This window comes from Malania oleifera, chromosome 4 (genome assembly GCF_029873635.1).
Source record: "Malania oleifera isolate guangnan ecotype guangnan chromosome 4, ASM2987363v1, whole genome shotgun sequence".
In the NCBI taxonomy this organism is placed as follows: Eukaryota; Viridiplantae; Streptophyta; class Magnoliopsida; order Santalales; family Ximeniaceae; genus Malania; species Malania oleifera.
Window position 1 is genome coordinate 59,660,244 of NC_080420.1, and position 24,819 is coordinate 59,685,062.

At 37.7% G+C, this 24,819-nt stretch overlaps 1 protein-coding gene and 1 non-coding gene across 3 annotated transcripts in view; one reads left to right on the forward strand and one right to left on the reverse strand.

The window, feature by feature from the left end:
- The first annotated feature begins 6,810 nt into the window (after window positions 1–6,810).
- LOC131154612 (small nucleolar RNA R71) lies at window positions 6,811–6,916 on the forward strand. The gene has a single exon (XR_009136530.1). It is a non-coding gene; the product is annotated as a small nucleolar RNA R71 (small nucleolar RNA).
- Window positions 6,917–15,628: 8,712 nt separating this feature from the next.
- The window catches only part of LOC131154356 (uncharacterized), a 37,731-nt gene continuing 28,540 nt past the window's right edge, over window positions 15,629–24,819 (reverse strand). Inside the window, exons 7-9 of one of the 2 annotated variants that reach the window (XM_058107070.1) lie at window positions 22,533–22,617; window positions 17,276–17,358; window positions 15,629–16,661 (exon numbers count right to left, since the gene is read on the reverse strand). In XM_058107070.1, the coding sequence (XP_057963053.1) occupies window positions 16,320–16,661; window positions 17,276–17,358; window positions 22,533–22,617 (510 nt within the window). In that variant the 3' untranslated portion in view covers window positions 15,629–16,319. Of the gene's footprint in view, window positions 16,662–17,275; window positions 17,660–22,532; window positions 22,618–24,819 lie in introns of both variants that reach the window. The other variant, XM_058107069.1, reaches the window with a different exon arrangement.

Consider the following 24,819-nt stretch of genomic DNA (forward strand, 5'->3'; position numbering starts at 1 on the left):
GTCAGTGTCAGGTTCTCGACTTGGTCACCCTTCAGGATCACTTGGCCAAGCACTTGGTCAAACCTTGCAGCATTTCTCTTTCAGTCTGAAACTTGGAGTATTCTTCTGTGACCTAGTCGCACCCTGTGTTGGCTGGTCGCAGCATATAGTCAAACCATGTCTTCTTTCCTTTGATGAATAGAAGCTTTAGGGGCTTAATTGAGCATATGATTTGATATTTGTACTTCCCAATTACTCCCTTGACTTCTCGTATTGCTTACCTCTTTGGTTTTAACTTGTTTTTCCTGAAACATGAACAAACCTTGTATAACTCTGAACTATGGTAAGAAAGAGTATTTACAAGATAAATGAGAGTAAAACAAAGGTAAATGGGGGCCTAAAATAAAATAGTGTATTTAAGGAATACATCATACGTGAGTCCATACATATGCATCGAAACACCTGAAGAAGCTTCATACATGCAAGAATGTGGTGTGTTGTGTCGCTAGCTTGGTCATTTTGTATTTGGAGTAGGCATCTATGTATTTTTCTCATTTTCTCTTTTTCTTTCTTTTCTACTCATTCTTTTTCTACATATATATATATATATATATATATATATATATACATATTTCTTTCATGGCCAGTTAGGACAATCATCACAACTTATATTGTCTTCATGCTACCGATAGGAAATTAAGCTCAAAAAGGAGAGTTCATGAATCATGCTCCTCTCTAGGGGTGGCATAATACTAATACTTACGTCTTGAGTAGGTTATAAGACTTAGGTTTATATTTCCCCACTAGACATCACCTCTAGGCTAGAAAATGCAAATAAGGTGACTAGCATGCAAGGGGTATCCTAAGAAGAAAAGTTGAGTTCTATGAACTCAAAAGTTCATGTAAATGACTCTCACAAAAAAAAAAAAAAAAAAAAAGCTCAACAAAATCTTCACAAGGTGTCATAGTCGCCACAGTTGTCTCTCAGTGCTCACAAGGACACCTAAGTGAAATAAATCATGTGAAAGTGCTAACTAAGCCTTGTAATACACTATGTAAATACCAAAACTTATATAATAACATTGAAACGAATGAACTCCTAATCAACTCTCATCGAGTTGCCAAATAGGAAACTAGTTATTCCTCCTGAAACTATACACATACACTCACTTCATTGTTAGTGAGCATAATAAAGTCATTTACAAGATGCAGCATGAAATTGTAACACAAATGCTATATAAAACTATGTAAAAGTCATAGGTTATGTTAACATGGCCTACATTTATAATGTTCCACTGAAATTTGGAAAACATGTCATATTTGTGCTTTAGATGCAGCGTGTAGTGCCTTCCTAACCCCTACAACCCCAAACTTATAACTTCAGTGTCCTTACTGAAGTAAAGATAGAAAACAACTAGAAAGAAAGGGACGGAAGCACTGCATGGGGATTAAAGAAATATATGTGTACCTACACAAGAACACATCCAATAGAAAACCAGAATACTAGAAATGAAAGCACCAGTACACCAAGCACAAATAAGAAAAAGAACATCACCATATATATATTGATAGGAACGGGTAGTACATACAGAAAATAAATACACTATAAGCAATAGTACAGCCAAATACAAGTCATCGTGTATCAAAGTGAACAGAAAGTGCCAAAAAACTAAAAATAAATAGAAAAAAAAAAAACTATGTGCCAAGCACAGTACAAATATAAGGCAAGAGCAAAACAAAAGTCTCCATGGAGCAATCAATACTCCTCCTCAGTAGATCCACCAGCATCATCATCTGAGTTGCAAGCCCCTAAATCTCCAAAATCATCAGACAGTGTGTGCACATCAGACTCGTTAGCAGAAGGTTTGCATGTACTAGCCACATCATCCATAGAGACACTGCCAAATATAGCTAGTGACTCAAAAGATGCTAGAGCAGGTGGCTTGGGAGCGGTTGGAGTAGGTGGCTTGGGAGCGGTTGGAGCAGGTTGTGGTGGAGCGGGTGCGTGTGATGAGGTAGGCACGGGGATAGACCGCATGTCATATTCTAACCTCTTAACTAGACAGCGAAGGGAATGAGCAAGAAGTTGCGCTATAGCCAAAGACGACGGAGGCATGGCGACATCCACAGGCATGATAAGAGTAGTCATCATAGGCGCAATAAATAGCGGAGAATCGAAAATGATACTCTCTACCACCGGATGTTCTGAAGCTGCAACCGATGACATTGGGATGGAGGCTGGCTCTGTAAGTGGTTCAGCATGGGCACCGAAGTGGATATGGCATCACAAGAAGGCTCAACAACAGGTGCCGGAGAAATGGCGAGGGACTGGGCCTTGCCCGTAGATGCAAAGGTTGGTGCAATTGCTTCCTCAGGCAAAATTGTCTTCTCACTCGTGCTGGACGTGTATAAATTGATCATCGCCACCGAGCTTGCCGGCATGGTAATGCACAAAATCAGAGATGGAGAGGAAGGTTATGGCATAGGCGACAAAGGAACTAATGACTACGGAGTTGGAGATGGAGGTGAAGGTTAAACAGAATCCCTCAAAGCAACGGCAACTGGAGAAGGCAGGGCTGGAGATGCCACAGGCCTACGAGTAGTGACTGAAGCCTCAGCCGGTGCAGGTGGGGATGCTGGAGCTACGAATCCTGGGAAGAAAAATGTCTCTAACGACCGCAATAAGTAGATTCAAAGTGCCTCAATCCCTGCCTAATCTCAATCCTAGTCTCTACCAACTCGTGCTACACCTCTGACTTGAAATCCTAAAATTCCTAGCACAGACGGCTCAAGTTGTCCTTTGCCTGAGGCACAGTGAGGGATGCTGAAGGAGGAGGTGTCGTCTCAGGTGGTGCAGCCACCGAGGTGGAGGGCTTAGTATTCACCCTCCTCTTCTTACTAAAAGCTCTACGTGGTGGTGGCACTAGAGGATGTGTTGGCTCCTCGAGATCAGAGTAGAAAGATGGTACTAGATATTCAGTCCCCGGTTCACCCTCAAAAAGTGCCCACCTATGAACTTTTAGTCTCGCCTTGGCAACCAAATTCAGACTCTAGTTCCATGTTTTCTCATTAGTGACCTCTCTAATAGGAATGTGTGCATCAAAATTGCCTAGGTTGATCTTCTTTCACATTAAGATCCCCATGATAAGCTGGGCATAAGGAATAAGGGTCCTGTTAGGCTCCCTAGCTGGCTGATCACACTCCGGCCTTGGCATAGGCTTCTTCAGCCTAGGATGCTTCACGTTTCTCTCGTAGAACGTGAGCATGTCGTCCATAATGAGCTATGGGATATCCGCTTTCATATTCTGATGGACGGCATAGACGACCTTCAGGTGGATGTCGCGTCACTCAGAGTGGTGCCCGAACATGCAAATATTACACTGTAAGATGAGGTCCAACAAAAGTAGGTGATTCGGTGTCATGCACATCCCCCTCTACATCTTGCCACTGTCATAGTATTGGCCATGAAACATATGACGAATAATATAATGGGATCAGTAGAATCAATGGTTGTCCAAGGGATATCGTCATCCTCCTCATGGGACCATGTCCTGTCAATCAAATCAATTGACAACTCGAATGCAATCCCCTGAATCTCAATGAGCCAGACGCCTATGGTGCAATTGTGCTACATGTTCTAGTAGAATGTCCATACCAATGCTAGATGAAAAGCATAGGTGGGCGGGGTTATGTAATGGTCCATCTTCATCTTCTAAACGACTTATATGCAGCATTTCCTCCATGGGTGGGCTTGAACCTCGTCCAGCCAGAATGTATACATTGACCTGAAGTCATAGTCTTCGAGGGTCATCCTCTGAGCCCTCTTCCCTCTGCCAGCCTACTCATGCTCTCTCTAGGTCGCCCAATCCTTCTTCTTCTACTAAATAGGTGGAATCCGGTCAGACTTGGATGAAGAATTATCCCTTAACTTGATAGTCGACTCTCTTCTACTTAGCGGTGGCTCGCAACAACTGGAGCTGCTTGGAAGTAACCTAGAAATTTGAATGGTGAGGCATGATATGAAGAAAGCCGGAATGAGAGGATACAGATGTTGTGAAGGAAGAGGATGTGGAGATATATAGCTAGAAATGAAGAGGAAAGGTGGAGAATGGGAAGAGACATAAACGCGATGAGGGGAAGCTAAGGGACAATACCTTTGGATGAACCCTAGGTGCGTAGGAAGAGGAATCTTGCGCGAGGGATGAAAGAAGGAAACTAGGGCTAGTCGCTGAGAGTTGTCGGAGGTCTAGGAGGCTGAGTTAAAGCTTCGTGGGAAGAAGGGGATTTAAAATGATTTTACAGGTTTGACTAGGTCGCACTAGCTTTGTGCTAGTTGCGCCCTAATCGACCAGGTCGTGCCTCAATGCAATGTTGGTCATGCCATGGTTGAGCACTTTTGGAATTCAAAAGGTCAATATTCACCAGAGACTCGACTAGGTCGCACCTGCAAAAGTGCTGATCGCGCATTGGTCAATCACTTCTAGAATTCAGAAGGTCAACAGTCACTAAAGGCTCAACTACGTCGCAACTGCAGAAGTGCTAGTTGCGCCTTGGTCGAACCATTCTATGAAATGGGTTACATTTTCCTAACTCAAGATCATGAGGGGTGGACTTGGTTGCACCCGGAGAAGCCCTAGTCGCACCCTAAAAAGAGACATTATCCTAAACCCTACTCTAAGGACTCTAAACTCTAACAAACCCTACAATGTACAACCTAAAGACTAAAAGGAAAGAAAATAAGAAAAACAAGTGGGTTGCCTCCTAGAAGCACTAAGTTTACCGTTTTTAGCCAAACCTAATGAAAGCTTATGTCAAACTCACCCAAGTTCGATAATAGGAAGTTCCTCCACTAGTCCCTTACTAGCCCACTTTTCACATGCCCAAATCCTACTCTCTAGGTTGGAGGCCGCATCACAGATAGCAAAGATATGCTCATATGGATCCTCTAAACCTAAGAAGGAGGGGTGATCAAGCTGTAGCATTGCCTTAAGGGGTTCCTTTACAAGAATCGATGGGACAACCTCCTCAACACATTCCTCAATCATGTCCACGTCCACAGATTGGACGTCATACAATGGGTACTAGGAGGTGTGAAACACATTCAGCTAGACCTTAATCTTGCCAAAGGATACATCCATGATCCCAGTCTAATGTTGAATACAAGCATTAGTTGTAGCTAAGAATGGTCGACCTAAAAGGATAGGGATCAGATCTTTTGGTTGGGTTAGTAGGTTCGATGTCTAAAATAATGAATTCAATGGGGTAATATCAACCTTTACTAAGACATCCTTGACAACACCCCAGGGCTTTTTTATAGATCGGTTAATGAAACTCAAGGTGATGGGGGTAGACTTAAGCTCTCCTAAACCAAATTGTTTGTAGACCAAGTAGGGAAGTAGGTTCAAACTCACTCCCAAATCTAAAAAGGCCTTAGCAATAGTGTAATCACCAATTACACGTGAGATGGTGGCAGCAGTGGGGTCTTTAAGTTTTGGGGGAATAGAACCTAAAAGAATTGAACTCACATGGTCAGTTAATCTAACTCTTTTGTTCAAGTTTACCTTAGATTTGTGCTTTTGGGTGCACAAGTCCTTAAGGAACTTGGCATAAGTAGACACTTGTTTGATGGCATCTAAGGAAGGAAGATTGATATTTACTTGCCTAAAGGTGTCCATCATGGACTCTTCAATTTCTTCCTTCTTAGGTTTAGAATACGCCTGAAGAGCTGTAGGGAATGGCACTATAGGGATATAGTAGGGCAATACTCCTTCAGCAGAGGAGGTGGGAATCTTGGGATCGCTCACCGGATTGGAGGAGGAGGGGATGCATGATTCAACACAGGGCTCTACCCTCATCTTCTCCTTACCCTTACCTTGGTCTAACTTCTCCCCGACCCTATTATCTATCTCCCTTCCACTCCTAAGGGTGGTCACAGCCTTGGCTTGCTCATGATATGTCATATGACTAGCATTCAACTCACTCTCTACCTCATACTGGCCTTTCAGGTTAATGAGGGGCTAACTTTGCAACTTACCTTCATCCCTCCTATTCATAGATGTAGCTAGTTAGACCATGGTAGCCTCTAGCTTCGCTATGGACTAAGAATAGGAGTGGAGTAATTGCCAATTAACTTAACGATCAGCCTCGATGCCCTTAAAGGTTTTCAACACCATCTCCTGAAAAGATTTATCATATTGAGGCTAAGGAGGAGATGTTTGTTGATAAGCTGATTGTCGAGGGGCAAATATGGTAGGATTTTGACATGGTCGAGGAGGTGGAGCAGTAGGTGATTGATGAGGTCTTTGAGCTAGAAAACCCAGGGCTCGTGGCTTCTAGGAAAAGTTAGGATGTTTACTCCACCCAGGATTGTACTTATTGGAGTATAGATCATTGGACGGTATGTCATACCAATTATGGGTGGCATTAACTTCATCCTACACAAGCTCAGGTATAGGAGGCACATAAGGGCAATTATAGCAGGTATGAGAGGGATCGGAGAAGATGGCACACACCTTTGCACACGCCACCAGCTGAGGTTTCTGTCCTAAGGACAAGAACTGATCTAGTTTCTTCACAATGGTGTGTTGTGTGGGTGCAAGGTCATGGCCAGCAACTAACTCATTGACTCTCTTAGGATGGGAAGAAGAAGGTTGGGATGGTCTATGAGCAGCAATAGTATGCTATTGAGAATTCTCGGAAAGGGTCTCAAAGAGTGTCCAAGCCTCATTCTCATGCTTCATGACGAAAGTACCTCCATATGATGCATCTACCTTGGCTCTATCCCGCTCAACTAACCCCTCATAGAAGGTTTGAACTAATTGCCATATAGGGACTTGGTGATGTGGGCATTTACGCAGAAGGTCCCTAAAGCGCTCCTATGTCTCAAAAAATTGTTTACCATCTATTTGTGAGAAACTGGTGATTGTCTTCCTAAGCTGGTTCATATTCCCAATGGAGAAGTACTTTTTCAAGAATTTGTGTTGCATGTGACCCTATTGGTCACCGAGTTTGGATCTAAGAAATTCAGCCAATACTTGGATTTTCCCTTCAAAGAGAACAGAAATAGCCTTAGACGGAGGGCATCATCACCAAAGTGAGGTATACGAATGGTGGAACAAATTTGAAGAAACTCATCAAGATGCTTGTATGGATTTTTAGTTGAATTCCCAAAAAAGTTTGGAAGCATCGAGATGGTAGAAGTCTTGATTTCAAATTGCACCACCTCCACATCTGGGAACCGAATGCAAGACGGCGACGTGTATGCATTAGGGGTAAAATAGTCCTTCAAGGGCCAAAGGTAAATGGGAAATGGTTGGGGTTCAGCCTTGAGTTTAGGTTTAGAGGACTCCGCTAACTCCAGACTAGAAGTAGATTTCCTAATTGACCTACGGGATCTCTCAATCTCAGGGTCTATAGGCACTAACTCAAGATCCAAAATCACAAACCCAAGATATACAAATTCAGCACATAATCAAGACTTCAAGTATCAAACAAAAATAAAAACAAAATAAGAAAATAAAAATAAGCAGTAACCTATACTAAGAATTGGCTCACTACCATAATTGAGTCCCCCGACAACGGTGCTAAAATTTGGTAGGCCCACCAAGGCTTGGGTCCTTAATTACCAAAAATAATATTTATAGGCTAACTAATCCCAAGTTCAGTAGAACAAGGAGTGAGTCAAGTGTTGATCTCAGGGACTTTAGTGCAGCAGTGCACCCATTTTAATATAGTTAACTACGCTTTGAACAAGAATGAAAAGATGGAATTTTGGTTTATGGAATAATCTATAAAAGCAATTAAATAAATGAAAGTACTTTATGAAAGGGTGATTCCTCGGTTATGAATCCACCCTAGTCTTTACTAAGCTATAACTAGGTTCGGTCAATTATTCCATAATAGGGTGTCAAATATAAGTCATTCACTCAAATGGCATAGGGTAGCAAAATTCGCACCAATCATCCAAAGCACGATCGGGAGAATGGAGTATACCCTATCTAGAGAACATGAATTCCTTTTTAGTGTAATCCGCTCGAGTGACATAGGGTAGCAAGGTCGCACCAATTGTTCAAAGCACGATCGAGAGACAGAGTATACCCTATCCAACAAACATGGATTACTTTATAGCACCAACCCTATTATACCTTATTCGGAGCATAATTGAGAGTACGAAGTATACCATATCCAGTGAACATGAATTCCTTTTTAGTGTAATCCACTCAAGTGGCATAAGGTAGAAAAATCGCCCAAAGCACGATCGGGAGAACAGAGTATACCCTATTCAGTGAACACGAATTCCTTTTTAGTGTAATCCACTCGAGTGGCTTAGGGTAGCAAGGTTGCACCAATCATCCATAGCACGATCGAGAGACGGAGTATACCCTATCCAGCGAACATGGATTACTTTATAGTAGCAACCCTATTATGCACAATTGCTTGAATCCTAGCTATGCCGTTCTTAGCCTAGGGTTTCATCACAACCAGAGAATCAAACTAAATTACTCATGGTTCTTGAAAGTGAAAACAGGGTATTGAGAAACATAATTAAAAACATGAATTTTATTGAAATTGCAATGGAACGTAAACAAAGCAGTAAATTGACAATGGAATTGAAATCAGGCACCAATCGAATTTGAGGTTTGTCACCGGACCTTCGAGGAACAAAAAGGGAACCAACTACTCTAAATGGCATCCAACGACCCTTACGGTCAATCACGAAACAAAGAGAAATCAAAGGAGAACCAATCTACACTACCACTACTCTAGCAGCAACTCAATAGCACTCTAGGGTTTGTCATGAACCGAAGAAGAACTACGGTCAACCACTATTGTATATTACAACTTGAAAACTGAAGAAAGCAATAAAACTAATCTAAACGGATCCAATCAGCACTCTAGGTCTATCACTAACCAAGGAGGAGCTGAAAGGGAACCCTAATCACCTATTCAAAGTTTAATTTTATACCCAAGAGGGTTTACGAGCGATTGAATTCAAATCATGAAAGTTTTGCCAAATATCTTGTGCATTAGTTTCTAAACTCAATCACAGTTGACGTTTTCGAACCTTAGACTTCTCTTGGTCGTGCCCTAGTCGAGATACCCTAGAAAATCTAGGGTTCAGCTGAAGGATTCCTCGACCTAGTCCCACACCCTAGGCCTCTTAGTTGTGCCCTTGGTTGAAGCTCTCAATATTTTTGCTTTAGTCAGCACTTTGGAGTCTTCATTTCACGATCTGGTTGCCCCTTGTGATGTCCTGGTCGCACCATATGGTCGAGCAGGGTCATGTTGCTTTTGATGGGACAAGGCCTTGGAGACTTGGTCGAGCCTTGTGCTTCCCAATTGCTTCCTTGGCTTCTTGCATTGCTTAACTCCTAGTTTAAGCTCCAATTTCTTGAAACATGAAACAAACCATGTGTAACTCCGAACTACGATAAAAAGGGATAATTACAATGAAAAGGAGAACAAAGCTTAAGCAATTAGGGGCCTAAAATAGTATATTTTAGGAGCACATCAACACTATTTACAAGTTTTAACCAAAAAAAAAAATCAAAACAAAACAAAAAAACTAAATCACTTCAAGACAATCGCCCATGAAGCAACTTGAGGGTGGAAAAGTGATTTTTCAAATTGTATAAACCTATTTTCAATCTCTAATTTTATAGAGAATCCATTGAAAAACTTATTTCTAAATTGAGAACATAATGTTTTTCAATGAAGATTTCAAGATTAACCAAAGGCTTCAAGTGTTTTTCGACAATGATTTTGAATGATTGCTTTTGAAAATTGTTTTCAAACTGTAGATGGCTTGATTTCTCTTTTGAGGATATGTAGACAATCTACTTTGTGGATTCAACCATACCAAACAAAAACTAAAATCTCCTTGCATAGTTTCATCATTTACATTATTTAGTTTTTTGTACGAATTCTTTTGTTTCATTATTTGCATATTATGTATGTGTGTTTTTTTGTAATATTTTTTTAATGTTTTGATTAGACATCATATGGAAGTATTTTAAGAGTTTGTTTTTTTTTTTTCAAAAATATTTTTTAAAAAAAATGTTGTTCACTCGCACACAAAATGTAAGCACGACTACCATTCAAGGAATAGGTATTTTAGGGTGCTAACTGTAGTGACCCGAAAATAATAGTATTTAAATATTAATGAGGGAGAGAAATGGAAACAAAAATAGAAAGAGGCAGTAGGCTTCATCGACGAATGCGAAGCGTTTATTGACGACATAGCATTTTGGGGATAATAATTTCAAGGGATTTCCAGGCTTCGTCGACGAATACTGGGATTCATCAACGAAGGTCTTCAGAAACTCGTCAACGAGGTCCCATTTCGTTGACGAGAAAATACCGAGCGAAGGATTGGGCTACTCTGAATTTCGTCGACAAAGGGTAAGTTTCGTCAACGAATTTACTGAAGGACTCGTCGACGAGGTGACGTGTCTCGTCGACAAATCTGGTCCTATAAGTAGTGAAAACTCAAATTTTTATCCAAATTCAACATCTCTTTCTCTCTCTCTCCTTTCTCTCTCCTACGGCCCCCCTCATTTCTCTCTTCGATTTTGGCCCTGCCAATCACCAGATCGACGATCCGAAGCCACCACGACACTCTTGGCAAGATTCTCTGCAAATTTGTTGGAGCAGATCGTTGGTAAAATGAAGTTGGATTTCATCCCAAATTCAAGGTAAGGCCTTTTAGTCCATTTTTAGCCTTATGACAGTTATAGAAAATGATGTAGGCAAAGAAATACTGATATTTTATTCTGGCAAATGTTGTTTTCAAGGTGTTATATAAGAGGCCCTGCGGTTGTTAGGCCAGTATACCATAGGGGCTTTCCAGTAATCAGGTAAGGGAAATATGCTATGCTAGGTAATTTTAAAATATTATACAGTTTATTAAATTATGAATATTATGTATTAAGTATGGTGTGGCTTGAGAATATGAATATAGTACGGAGATATGTTTTACAAATTTTAGTATCATGATTTTATGAATTTCAATACCATGATTATACGAATTCTAGTACCATGATTATATGAATCTCAGTACCATGATTATACAAATTTCAGTACTATGATTATGCATTTTTCAGTGTTACGATTATACAGTTCTCAGTATCATGGCGTATGAATTACAGTTACAGTTTATTCAGTATCATGGTTATTACGATTATTTCAGAATCATGGTAAATCAAATAGTTGTATATAGAGATATATTATATAGTATCAGACCCTGTTGGACCATACAGCAGAGCACGGTACCGTTGCAACAAATATTTATGTTATGAGTGCAACTACATATTTAGATAATACGTGGTAGTAGGTTGATCACCTAGGCCCTTAACGTGGACAGGCGCCCCATCAGATATGGGTTGAGGTGAGCAAATCTGACTGATGGAGTATAGTGATTTACCCTGGTCGGCCAGCCAGTGTAGATCCCGCCTACAGGCAGCACAACCCTGTCATGAGGGGTTAAATCATGACACACAGTTATCCACAGGGAAAGTTTTCAGTTATTATTACGTATGTACATATTTATAGAAACAGGAAACATACTTATGTACACTAGAAGTATTTTGAATAATAACCTACAATACTGTTATGTTAAGCAACATGGAAAGGGTGGTGTATTTTATTACTTGTACTGTATTTAAGTATCCAGTTATACATGATAATATAAAAAGAGATTTTCATAATATTGTAGCTCATTTGCCACACACTAGTAATAGCATATTTCGTCTAACTGAGCGTTGACTCATCCCAGTGTTGAATCATTTTCAGGTGATCCAGGTAGGCGAGCAGACTAGGCTCGCAGATAAAAGGATTTTTGTACTGCCCTGTCAGTAGATAGTGGGTATGTTTGTGGAGAATTTTTGTATATCCCAGCATAGTTGAGGGTATTTTGGGAAACATGTAGTACTCTGGTATCGTATAGTATTATATGGTATTGTATTGTATATATATTTACATATGGTTATGTCTATGTGATTTCTGCTTCTCGCTACTTAGGTTAATGATTGGGTTTACTCCCAGTATGGTATCAGAGCATGTAGAATGTCATAGTATAAAAAATAAAATAAAATAAAATAAAAACATGGGAATTAAGCAGGTCGTTACACTAACCCTTGAATTCTCAAAATGAAAATTTAAAGTGTTACCTTCCCTATGCACAATTGTACTCCTAAACCTAATCTCTTCATAAAGCTTTTTGTTTTTCCCTTTCAAAAACAAAATAAAGTGGCAACTTCATTTTTAAAAATAGAAAGGCAAGTTAGATTACCATAACTAGTAACTCACTTGAAAATAAGTAAGATTACCATAACAATGCAAGAGCACATTAAGGAGCCTTATTAAAGATCCAGTTGCCTAAAACCTAATGAAGTTGATGAAAGAGGGAAAAGCACACTAGTTTTCATTAGAAAAATGCCAATCGTTGGCACATGGTAACCAGCTATTTGTGTCTCAAGCTAGTTATATCAGGAATATGCTATTGTGGGAGTTTCATAACACCACCTGGGTAGGCCACCTGATGTGGCATTGAACATTGCATTATTGAAACAAATGTATATTACTTGCCACATATGCAGGACAAAGTGATTGAATATACGTAGACCTGCTTCACCTACCAGTAAGTATGTTGAGCAGAAGAAGATTGCAAGGCTATTGGAGCCACTACAAGTACTTTTACTTGACTTGGTCACCAACCTGCCTAGACCCAGGGACCTGAAGTATATTTTCATGGTCTATAGACAAATTTTTTGAAGTACAATATTTTTATACCAACACAAAAGTACTATTTGACAAAAGAGACAACACAATTGTTCTTCAAACATATCATGAAGTATTGGGGTGCTCTCCAAAACATTGTCAACAATGAGACATAAGATACATAAGCTATTATCCACAGATAAATAGATAACTTTGCAAATTTTTGGTTCATAGCTTGACATCTCCTCAAGCCATCATCCACATACAAATAGATAGAGTAAGATATTCAAATTGGCTACTAGAAGAGTACTTTTATAATTTCATCCCCTCCAACCAAAGTAATTAGGAGTAGCTACTTGACATGGCTCCATTTTGCTCCAAACCCAATAGATATCAACAACCAACAATATTCCTTTTGAGCTTGTTATAGGCCAATAGTCATTGTTGCCTTACATTATGGACAAGTCACAGAAAGGAAAGAGTTGGAGAGACTAAATCTTCATCAGAGAATGGAGATAGAAAATGGAGATTGACCCCAATATAGAGAAAGCTTCCAAATGGATAAGGAAGTGGGCATATCATGGGAGAAGATCTTTGCATTTCAGCATATGTGATTTCATGCTTGCTAAGCTTCATCTTGAACAAATCAAGCCACTATAAGGTCAAGATAGGAGACTACTTCACAAATATGAATGACTAGTCCCTATCTTGGCCGAGGTTAGGAAGTCCTCCTACAAGGTTGATCCTCTAGCTTGGATGAAGGTGCACCCTATGTTTCTTATTAGCTGCCTCAAACCATTCATTGTCGACAATCCAACCCAAAGTTAGTTAACCAAAATGATTAAAGACATTCACAACCTAATGAACAAGGTGTTGTAAAGATCCTTATAGATAGATTTTATATAATTAATAAAGAAGTGGGTTTTATGTAAAGTAATAGGACCTCACTCAAGGATGAAGAAATCAACTAGATGTTAGTGGAAGACATGGGAGCATTTTTGGACAAAGTTGAAGGGTACTTACCATCAAAGTTTGTGAGGACATCAACCATATAATTGGGGGAGAATGTCACAAGACAGTTTTATCAAGGGCATTATGCTTGCCCACGACTACTTGTCATATGCAAGTGGGATGGATAACCATCATGCAAATTCAAATGTAGGTTTTTATTCTGAGTAGAATAATTCCTTAGTGAAAATATGGAGTATGACTCCACGGACACATTGATGTTTCTTGGTGACAAAGTGAGAATAGCATAAAATGCTCTTTAAGGGAGTATAAGTATTCATCAATCATTGTAAAAACCACTAACTATTGTGAATGTGCTTAGCCTACTTGCGTCCCTCATTAAACATTCGCTACATGTGGTGCTAGGATTAATGAATTGTGTTTCTTTAAGATTCACCATATAAATCGTTTTTTTACAATCATGTTTGCTTACTTCTTTTTCTTATTTTGTATTCAATGGTTGTGTTTTTTGGTTAGGTAGTGAAACCACAATTTGCTTTTGATTGACTAGTTAAACTTGCATGTCTAACACTACATCGGCCTTTTATGATATATTAAATGTACAATCAAGTACACAATGGTGCACCAACAATCAAGAGTGGGGAAGAATTATGGGACATTGAGAGACAAGAATAGAAGCATATGGCAAGTAGCCAGCCTATTGTGCAAAAATAGGATTAAAATTGCAAATGTGATTCAGGAATAAAAAGGCAGCCTGGTGCGTAAAGCTCTTGCGTATACAAGGTCCGAGGAAGGGGCTAACCATGATAGATTTATAGTATGCAATCTTACCTTAAATTTTTGTAAGTTGTTTTGATCTTGTTAGGAAGAAATAGGATTAAAATTGCAAATTTGATTTAGGAATTTGAAAAAAAAAAAAATCCCTTCCTTGCCTGATAAATGAATTAACTTAAAAAATTAGGATAACTGAATATAAACAATTTGGTAATTAATTGGGTTTAAACTAACAAATGCACACCCCTAGCCTTGGTCTCTTAACTTGTTGGAGTGGGCGTTTAACATTGTTTTGTCATTCATGCTTACATGTCAAATATCATCCACGATTAGGGCTTGAAGACTTCAACTTTCTACACTAAATTCACTGATTACTTTCTATTCATAAAGCTTGGATCGCTATTGGGAGAAATTGTTGACAAGTGACTGCATTTCACCTTTTGCTTTGCCAAAGTAACAACATTTTTTTGTGGAACCTTGTGGTGGTTTTAGCTGACCTTCCCTCTTAAGATGAGGGGAATCACTGCCTTCTTAAGCATTTCTTTGGAGAATTACCCTGTCTTTCATTTGAAATTCCACATAATTGATTCAAATACATACTGCAAAAATCTAATATAGCAAAAATATTACCTTTTGACTCCTTTTTTGCCCTCTTGACATTTACTTATAAAACAAAACCATTCCAACCTCAACCCTCCCATTACATTATAGAAGATGGTGACATATAAAACAAAATCACTTTGACCTCAATCTTTTGATTTTCATTAGACTAGACAAGAATGAAAAGGAGCTCCCTGTGCCAACTTTTAAGCAAGGGAATCCTCTTGCATTTAGTCTAATACCCCATAAGTTCCCTCTTTGATAGAGCATTGATCTTGCATTGCTACTTGTTTTATCTATGCAAATATTTCTATTGAATCATTAAGACCGTTGTCACTTTCTAGGCTATCATAATGGTATGGAAGCATGCAACGAATGTCTACCTCGTGCTTTCTAAGTTGATAAACTAGCCAATATGGCCTTGACCAACCTTGGCTTGCCGAATCATTTGCGCCCAATCTTAAGGTTATATCATGCTTCTTTTTAGGTCAATATATGACCATTGTTTCCCATCAAAACCCATTTTCATATGATCCCAGACAATGAGAAGATTTTCAAGCTTTAGGATATAAAATTGAGATCACTACAATTTAAGCAATAGCAAACCTTTTATAACTATAATATTTTCAAAACTTGCAAAGCGGCTAAACTAAGTTGTGAGCCCTATCAATCATCTCCTCGCCTTGAATCTCATTAGTGTTATATATGAAGCTTGGGGTGGAGCAATAAAATCTCACAAAACCACACAAAAATTTGCTCCATGTAACTAGTTATAATCCACCTGCTTCACTCTAGCATGAAACCCAATGCACCTACTTCACACTGGCCAAAAACCCAATGCCAGTATTTGGCTGCTTTTTATTTTACTTTATTATTATCCCTTTTTTTCTGATTGGTCGGCCAGGAACATCAAACAAGTTTTTTACAGCATTCCCCTCTAGAGAGTAGGAGAGATCCACATCCTCTAGAACTAATTGCATTTTCTTTTCTTCATGAACTGGCATAAAATGCTTCGTGAACTATGTTGAATTCAAGAACCTTCTTCGCAATATCCTTTTCTGAACAATTGTGTGCGCGCAAGAGAGAGAGAGACCTTTGCAAGAGAACACTTATAACGTACAAATATAGAATCTAGATCAGCCATCAAGGGAAAAACCCACGGGCCACCAAAGCAGAACAATGAATAGGATAACTTGTCAAAAGCAAAGAATTAGTTGGTGTTCAATTCTCTAGGTTGTCATTGTCAAGTACACGGAGCTACCACGCAATGTATGTACAGTTCAACTTTCTTTCCCAAGGTCCAATGGAACAGAAAATATAGATTGATAGGTTGTCCAGTGCGGTAAACTCATAAGCAATCCTTTATGCAAGTCACGAATATAAGCTTCCCATGCAACAACTGCAGCAGGAAAACCATCCCAATCATAGGAACATTGCCCAGCACCATTAGGAGACAAAGATCCGAAGACTCTCCCTACCAATTCACCATCTTTCAAACACACAAGCCTTAGGCTGCTGATTTTATCCTGCTGTGCTTGCGATAGGAGCACTTTGCTGTTGACTATCTTTTCCACCTTGGATATTTGCAAGTCGGAGGCTTTCCAAGAGTAAAATTGCACCACCTTTTAGCGAAAGAAAAAAACAGGTTATTGTTGGGATGATGCATGCAACATGCTCATTTGGAAAATTTAATCATACTACTGTATCATGAATTCAATGTCTCTCTTAATTTTTAGATACAAAGTACCATGAACTCAGAGAAAACTACCATTAGGTATCAGTTGGTGGGTATTATAGCACCTCCAGACACTCAAAATCTATCAGTTTATAAAACCAATGGAGTGTAATCAAGTGATTATTCAGGGCAAACATGTACAAAATTTTGAGGGAACATTTTCATGAGGAAAGGTAGATGAAAAAAGGGGGAAAAAAATGAAAATGTAACCTACAGTGAGTATCAAAAGGCTGCTTTCCTGAAGAACAATTCTAGAAACCCTCTATTCTACAATTAGAGGGTAATTTTTTTCACAGCCTGGACTGACAAGTATTCTGAGACACATTTCTTGCTGCATTTTGTCAGATTATTGGCCCCTTTTAATGCTACTATTTTTATAAAAAAAAAAAATTTATTTTCCTAATAAAAGTAACAGCAAGTGCACAAAGCTCCAACATTATATCAGGGATCAGGGATGTCAAATAAAGAAGGGTTAACATGAGGGTCCATCCGAAAGAATACCTGAAGGGCTTGCAAAACATTGACAAATTCTTTTTCATACAACTCATCTCCCCTTGCTAATTGCAGCGGCTCAATCAGTAGTTCTGAGATGTCATAAGATGAATCAGATGCTGAAATAAAGCTCTCGTCTTGAGATGAATAAAGATCACATCCAAGAATGTGTATTCTTGCATAGCGAATATCGAATCCAAACATATCATTAGGAGACTGATTTGGGGAAAACCAGTACATATTACTGGAAGCCGGCACTGGTACACACAAGTCAGATTCATTTGAACCATGTAATAACCTCTCAGATAGAAAGGAAACAAGTTTAGCATCCTCATCATGAGAACGATCACAGCTGAACCATAGAGTTAGAGTGAGTCTCTCTCCATTAGTAATCTGTTATGCATTCCGAGATTTAGAATTCAGAAACATCACTCTTAAAGAATACAAACAACAAACAGGATCACTACTCTGCAATCTGCATGATATTGTGAAAAGGAAATCACCCGTATCGTCCAAGAGGAATCAATATTGATGCTTCGTTGAAAGTTGCAACATTTTCATCTCATTCTTTACAAGAGGGTGACAATACAGGATTTCATGTTTTGGGAGAAAAATAGAAGGGCAAAATTCTAATGCTTTCTATCTTTACCCAACAGAAATCTAACCATAGAAGTGTAGAATCAAAAACCATTTTTATTTTTGCCATCCGACTTTGTGCAATCAATTTCCAAAATAATGGTATCCCTAATCAAAATAGCACTAGCATTTCCTAAGGAGTCTCATTCCCATTTTATTAATATATTTAATTACATTCAAGGAAAATTTAAATTAAATTACCACCCAACATAAACTAAAGCAGGAAGTCGGGAACCTCAATTTTTTCTACCATTTAAAGAATTATAGCAAGAGAAATGCATTTCTGTGTAATTGATATGAGAAGGGTGATGTTAAATTTCAAGATTCATAATTCCTCATCGGATTTTCAACTCTCTTACAAATCAAGCACCCCAATTTTTTATTTATTTATTTTTTTTACTACAGCAACCTAGATCAAAGGAACTTAATTCCTGTCAAACAGGGTCCCATTGTGCTATTTCAATTCCTTATCATGCACCAAACACCAGTGATCAGAATTAAGTAAAGGAATCATGTTTGGATACATTCATTTTGATTCCAGGCAAATGAAGGCCACAATAAATTTTTTAAAACCCAAAACTATTTCCCAGCCAACTGACTTTTAAAAAAAGGAGTATGAGCAGAACTTTCTTTTGGTACCTCAAAATTACCAAATGGAAGAACATCAAACAATTTCAATGTAGCAAGGGTGCTTCAAAAATAAAAAAAGCAAGACGAATTTCATGAAATACTAATCCATAATTCTAGTTTCCAAACAAACTGCCCTCATGGAGTTGTCAGTCGCTATACTAGTGACAGCTTATGAAAAAACACCCCACTTCCTTGGAAGTGCGTGTTTAAGAAAGGCATTAGAGTCTGCATTGATTAGCAAAAGAATGATGAGATTGGGTTAAGAGAGAGACAAGGGAAGAGAGATAGAGAGCCTTCAGCTGGAGAGAGCAGAAACTCCTGTACCGATCTCTAGACCTGACCGCATGACAAAAATGTGCCACCCCCACACACAATAAAAACACAAAAACATACACCACTTTAGTTCCCCCCTAAAGCTGGAGGTGCATAAATATCACCTAATGATCAGAAGACTTAAAAACTGTTCACAACCATTTTTCTTATCTGCACAAACTGAGTGCATAGTTGTCAAATGAGATTCAAATTGTGAATCAGAATTTCAATTTCGCGAATCGAGAATCAATTCAATCACAAGATTCAGTACAAATTTCCAAAATCAATTCTAAATGATATGCATATATTGCTATATGAACAAGCAAAATGGTAAATTACTTTTAAATATTGACAATAAAAAAATCATATTTCGTGTGTATGCTTTCCCCAAGAAAAATGAAAATTTAGGGAATGAATGAAGAAATAGCAATAAAAAAGATTAACTTTATACTGTTTAAGGGAATGAATCAAGAAAAAATAGTAAAAAACTAAACTTTTGGTACTTATCACCAATGTCTAAAAAGTCTGAATAAGAGGCTCGCCACAAGGCAAAACATCCCTAAAATGCCTTGAGGCTCAATCTAACATATCAAATTCCAAAAAGGCAAATGCATTACACATTGAGGCTTACACATTTGTACAGCATGCCTTTTGCACCTTTTTAGTTGAAGCTTATTCATTTTGGGTGTGTGATCTTAAGGTAGATTTGGCTAGAAAATTTTAAGTGCATGTTTATATAAAAAAAGAATAATGTTAAAATATAAGTTGATTTCTAAAACTCTTGAACCTCAACCTTTCCAAAATAATTAAAAGTTGTGTCATAGATCTTGAAAATAATTTGAACTCTATAATGTTATAGATATCTCTTGCCATGATTTACATAATGAGTTCAAGTATTGATAATTTTTGAATGGTCAACAAGTAGTTTGCAAATTATATTTGATTTGGTTTTACATTATATTTGTGATTTTCTTAATTTTTCTTTACTTCTAAAATATATGGAATTTATTTATGTATTTTTATCTAAAAAAAAATCTCAAAAGGCTTAGGCCCCAATGCCTTGAGGCTTACACCTTGCCTCTTTAAGGGTTAAAGCACCTTGCCTTACGCCTTGGCCTTTTGAAACATTTTTTATCACAATATCTTAAAAGGCTCAACAAGGCTTGCCTTGAAGCTCAATCAAAAATACCAAATCCTGAAAAGGCTAACGCATTACATGCCAAGGCCTGCATATTTCTACGAGGCATGCCTTTTGCACCTTTCTAGTTGAGACTTATACATTTTGGGTGTGTGATTCTCGAGTTAGATTTGGATAGAAAATTTTAGCTACATATTTAAATAAAAGGAATGTCATAATATGAGTTGATTTCTAGAACACTTGAACGTCAATCTTTAAAAAATAATTGAGAGTTAATCTTAGATCTTGAAAATAATTTGAACTTTATAATATTATAGCTATCTCGTCATGATTAACATAATGAATTCAAATTAGCAATTCTTGAATGGCTAAAAAGTAGTTTGCAAATTATATATGTTTTTTCTTTACATTATATTTATGATTTTCTTTATTTTTCTTTATTTTTAGATATATGCAATTTATTTACATATTTTTAACTAAAAATAAAAATCCCTTAAGGCTTATGCCCCAAGCCTTAAGGCTTATGCCCTGCCTTATGCCTTCGCCTTTTAAAACATTACTTCATCAACAACTAAAAAAATAATATTTCATGCATATTTTATCTCGAATTAAAAAAATATAATAATAATTAACCTTAAAAAATGATCATAATTATTAAAACTACTAAGAAAACCAACTCTTGAATCTTAAAGACAACGAAACATGAGAACAACCTTAGCCAATGAGTGTTCTGCCCCTTCTCAATGGCAGAAGACTATTCACCACAAAGAGTGAAGAACGGTTTTATGAAAGCAACATAAGACTTATAGTTCTATTTTCTCCTCTTTTGTAGCACAGGACTAATGTAGACAAGGAATGAAAGGTAGTCATGTAAAAAATAAAATCAATAAAAAAATTCTGTTTTTGGGGTTTTGAACTGGTCAAGTCTGTAGGATCATGTGAATTAATAGATTTAGATTGATTTGTAAGATTTACGAAGTGAATTGGTAGATTCAGCAACAGTTTTCAATTGTTTTTAGACTCGCTAGTAATATTTGAACCAATTTGGTGTGTAATTAATGCAAATCATAATAATCGAATTGAATCATAAGATTTGAACAACTATGAGTGACAGTCAGCTGCAATGGCTTTGTACTCACCTAAAACACATGATTGCTGGCCATGTAGATACATATTCATAGGTTTTGTTATCAAGAAAATCATCTCCGACATGAGAGATTTCAAACATGCAGCCTCACTAGTCATATGCACCATACATGCTTCAGCACTAGATCTTGCTATTATATTATGTTTCTTACTGCATCAGGTTTTTCTTTTTATATAGAAAAAGAAATTCATTGACAGATTAAGAATGTACAATCAAGAGAATAGACATCTCTTAAAAAATATAGGGTACCCCACAGAAAACAAGAAATAAAAAATGAACACAGAAAACAATACAGGAAAATCAGCATGCCCTAATAAGTCAACAAAGAATGTCAATCACACTGAATATCTGAAGAGCACATTCCCTAGAAGTTTCCATTACCCACACACCAAAGAGAAGACAACAACAAAATTAAAGTTTCTATTACACTTGTATACCAAATCTTTTCCAAGAGTGCTCTCAAGATACCTAAGGATCTTACAAACAGCATCCCATTATCTGCTTGGGATATTCTCCATAAACTGACAAATCACTCGCAAATGATGTCATGTCTAGCGACAATCAAGGAAATGAGCTTGCTAACCAACTTTCTATGTCACCACTTGTCTTCAAAATCAGGTCCAGTATCCCTACAAAATTTCACATAGGAATCCACACTTTTCTTATAGAGGAAAGAGGGAATGAACAGGGTGACTGACACAAGAACGACTACAGGATGATGGATTGAGAACAGATTAATCTTTATTAAAAAAAAAACAAAAACCCAAAACTAGAGAAATAAGGTGCACCCTCACATCAGCACTGACATAGTTTCAGCAAGTATGAGGACCATAACACCTATATCGTCTTTGGGCTCAATAGTACTCACAAACACACTAAGCTGCATAAAGAGAGAACTTTCCTCACTATTAAATGGCACGCTTGACTGGACCACAATAATGACACCTAGATAACAATAATAAGTATAATAACAACCAACAATATTAACTATGGTTTAATGATGCAGCAGCACTGCATCAACCACAACCTCTTCCATGACCTCACTCCAAGCCTCATCCTTTCCCTCAAAAGCTACCTTAGCCACAATTAGAAGTAGCCTCAACCATCAAATCTCTTTGAAAGGAGCTTGAAAAAGATAAGAACTCATCTTTAATAATCTGTTAGATTCCAGCAAAAGCTTCATGCATAGAGGGCATGGCAGCAAGAATCTGATCACAGATTAATTTTTAGTCCAGTATTCAAGATAGCTGAGAATTCTACTCATTGCTTCCAAATCATTTTGACAGGTACTTATTGGTTGGTTTTAATTCCTTCCACGTACCCTTCAAAGTACTACAGTACTCACTAATGGTCAAACTTGGAGAACTTCTCATACCAACCAAATATACAGTTTGGATTCTTACCTTGCGATAAATTCTCACAAAAATCATTCCCAGCAGCATTGGCAGTCCTGTGAAACATCACATTGGCAGCAAACCTGGTTCCATGCTATTCCACAACCACAGATGTTGCTTCATCATAATATTATGGCAGAAAGTGAAATAAATATTTAGACTTGTCTCTTGCATTGGGGCACATCTTAACTGCTTAAGGCCATAATGAATAACTGTAAGATTCAGACATCTTAATGGCTGTGGTGTTCCTATTTTACATTGCAAGTAGATATTTTCTGTGGAAGCCTTAGGAACAGCCCTCAAAACAACATAAACCACCCATAATCCACTATTTCCAAATGGTAAACTAACTGAAAAAAAAATAAATAAATAAATACCAGCCAAGTAGAATTAGCACAGGTCAGACAAGAAAAGTAACAGAAAACAGAACAGTAACAAGCAAACCAGCACAGGACAGCGGCTAAAGCAATGTTGGAAAAAGCAACGCATGAGGAGATCACAAGAAATAGCTGGAATCATCAAAAGTGAGCAATTAAGAAGCCAAAGAGAACTTGCAGGCTTGAAACAATGCACATTGAACTTTTGGGAAAGTTGCAGACATCCCAGGACACAAGAAATGAGCAAGACAACAACAAACTGCATCTATCACACACCAGCAGCTACGACAGCTTGGGAGAGATCACAGGCTTGAAGAAAACATGCTAGAACTCCAAAAAGAATAACCACAATCACAGCCAGCACCAAAAACAGAGGTGCAGCACAGCACACCAGAAGCAGGGGCTTGCAGACAGCAATCAAAGAGTTCTAGCGATAAAGAAGGGCAATCTTCATGGCATGATTCTGCGACAAACGTACAATGCATTCAAGGATGCATATGACTGTATGGTGCGGAGAAACGATGACAAACTATTTTCAGAACATAAAAAGGAAGAGGAGAACAAAAGAGACTAGAAAGAAAGCAGAACAACCTGATTTGGAAGACTTTATTTCTCTGATACCCTTTTAGCTATCTGGGAGATCTAAGTTGATTAGCTGAAGAATAATAAGATTAGGGTTTAAGGAAAGATATAAGTGGAGAAAGAGGAGGTCAGAGAGGGAAGACTATCTTGGAAAGAGAAAAAACTCCCCACGTACAAAAAAAATGAAAGCATAAATACCTTAAGCCACTTTAACAAAAGGGACAGCTTTATCATGTAAAAAAAAAAAAAAAAAACTGCAGATGGCCGGGAAAACAAATAGGAGAAAACCAGCAAAGAAAATTAAAGGACTGTTTTGTATAATTTATGTTCTATTTTCATTGCTCAAATTATGACATGTAAATGTTTATGTTTCTGTTTATGTTGTCAATTCTCAGTTGCTTCCATAAAAATTGAAAATTAGATTTTATGGTTTTGTCATTGGCATTGGCAACATGTTGTGAATTTCTGTTTTGGCACTGGCAACATATGGCCACAGTAGCTTAATATCTGGACTTATCCTTGGTGCATTAAATCATTCATTTTATATACAATTTTTAAAATTAAACTAAAACAAAATTACCATGAGCATTTAAAATATAATTAAAATAAAAAAATATCTATAAAACTTGTAAAATTTTAAAATATCCATATAAAAAATATCAATTATTCAAAAAATATAATTATTATTTTTCAATTGTCATGTATAATATGATGTCTTACGGCATTAAAAAGTGAGTTTTGAGAATAATAATTAAGTTCGTTCTTTTAGAAAAGGGATCATCTAGTTAGTAGGGAGACTGTACATCTAAGGTAGAGGGGGTACGTTTTGTCTGGGAAAATTGGTGTCTAAAAACACAGCCTTACTGGGAAATGGCTGTGGTGGTTTCCCTTTAAGGAGAAATCCTTTTGGCATGAATTTATGAAAAGTAAATTTGGTTTGCTTTCAAATGACTGGGATACTACTCTTGGTCTAAAATGTTCAATGGAGAGTCCTTGGAAATGTATTGTTCAGATCTATTCTTGTTTATTGCTTATATTAAATATGTTGTCGACAATGAATCTTGGATCCATTTTTAGAAAGACGCTTGGGTGGGGAATCATGCACTTTTCATTTATTTTCCTTGTTTATATAGCCTCTCCTTAGCATGGTTTTAAATCGCGGCAGCGGGGAGCGTAACATAACAGTAATGGATGTAACAAGGAGCGGGAGTAGCGAATGTTACATAACGGGAAGCGGGTGTAACAACCGTGAATTTTTTTACGTACACACAACCTTGTGCATATTTGCGTACTTGCATGTTCTAAGTTTTTAGCCCTTCTTAGAAAGAATTTTAGTG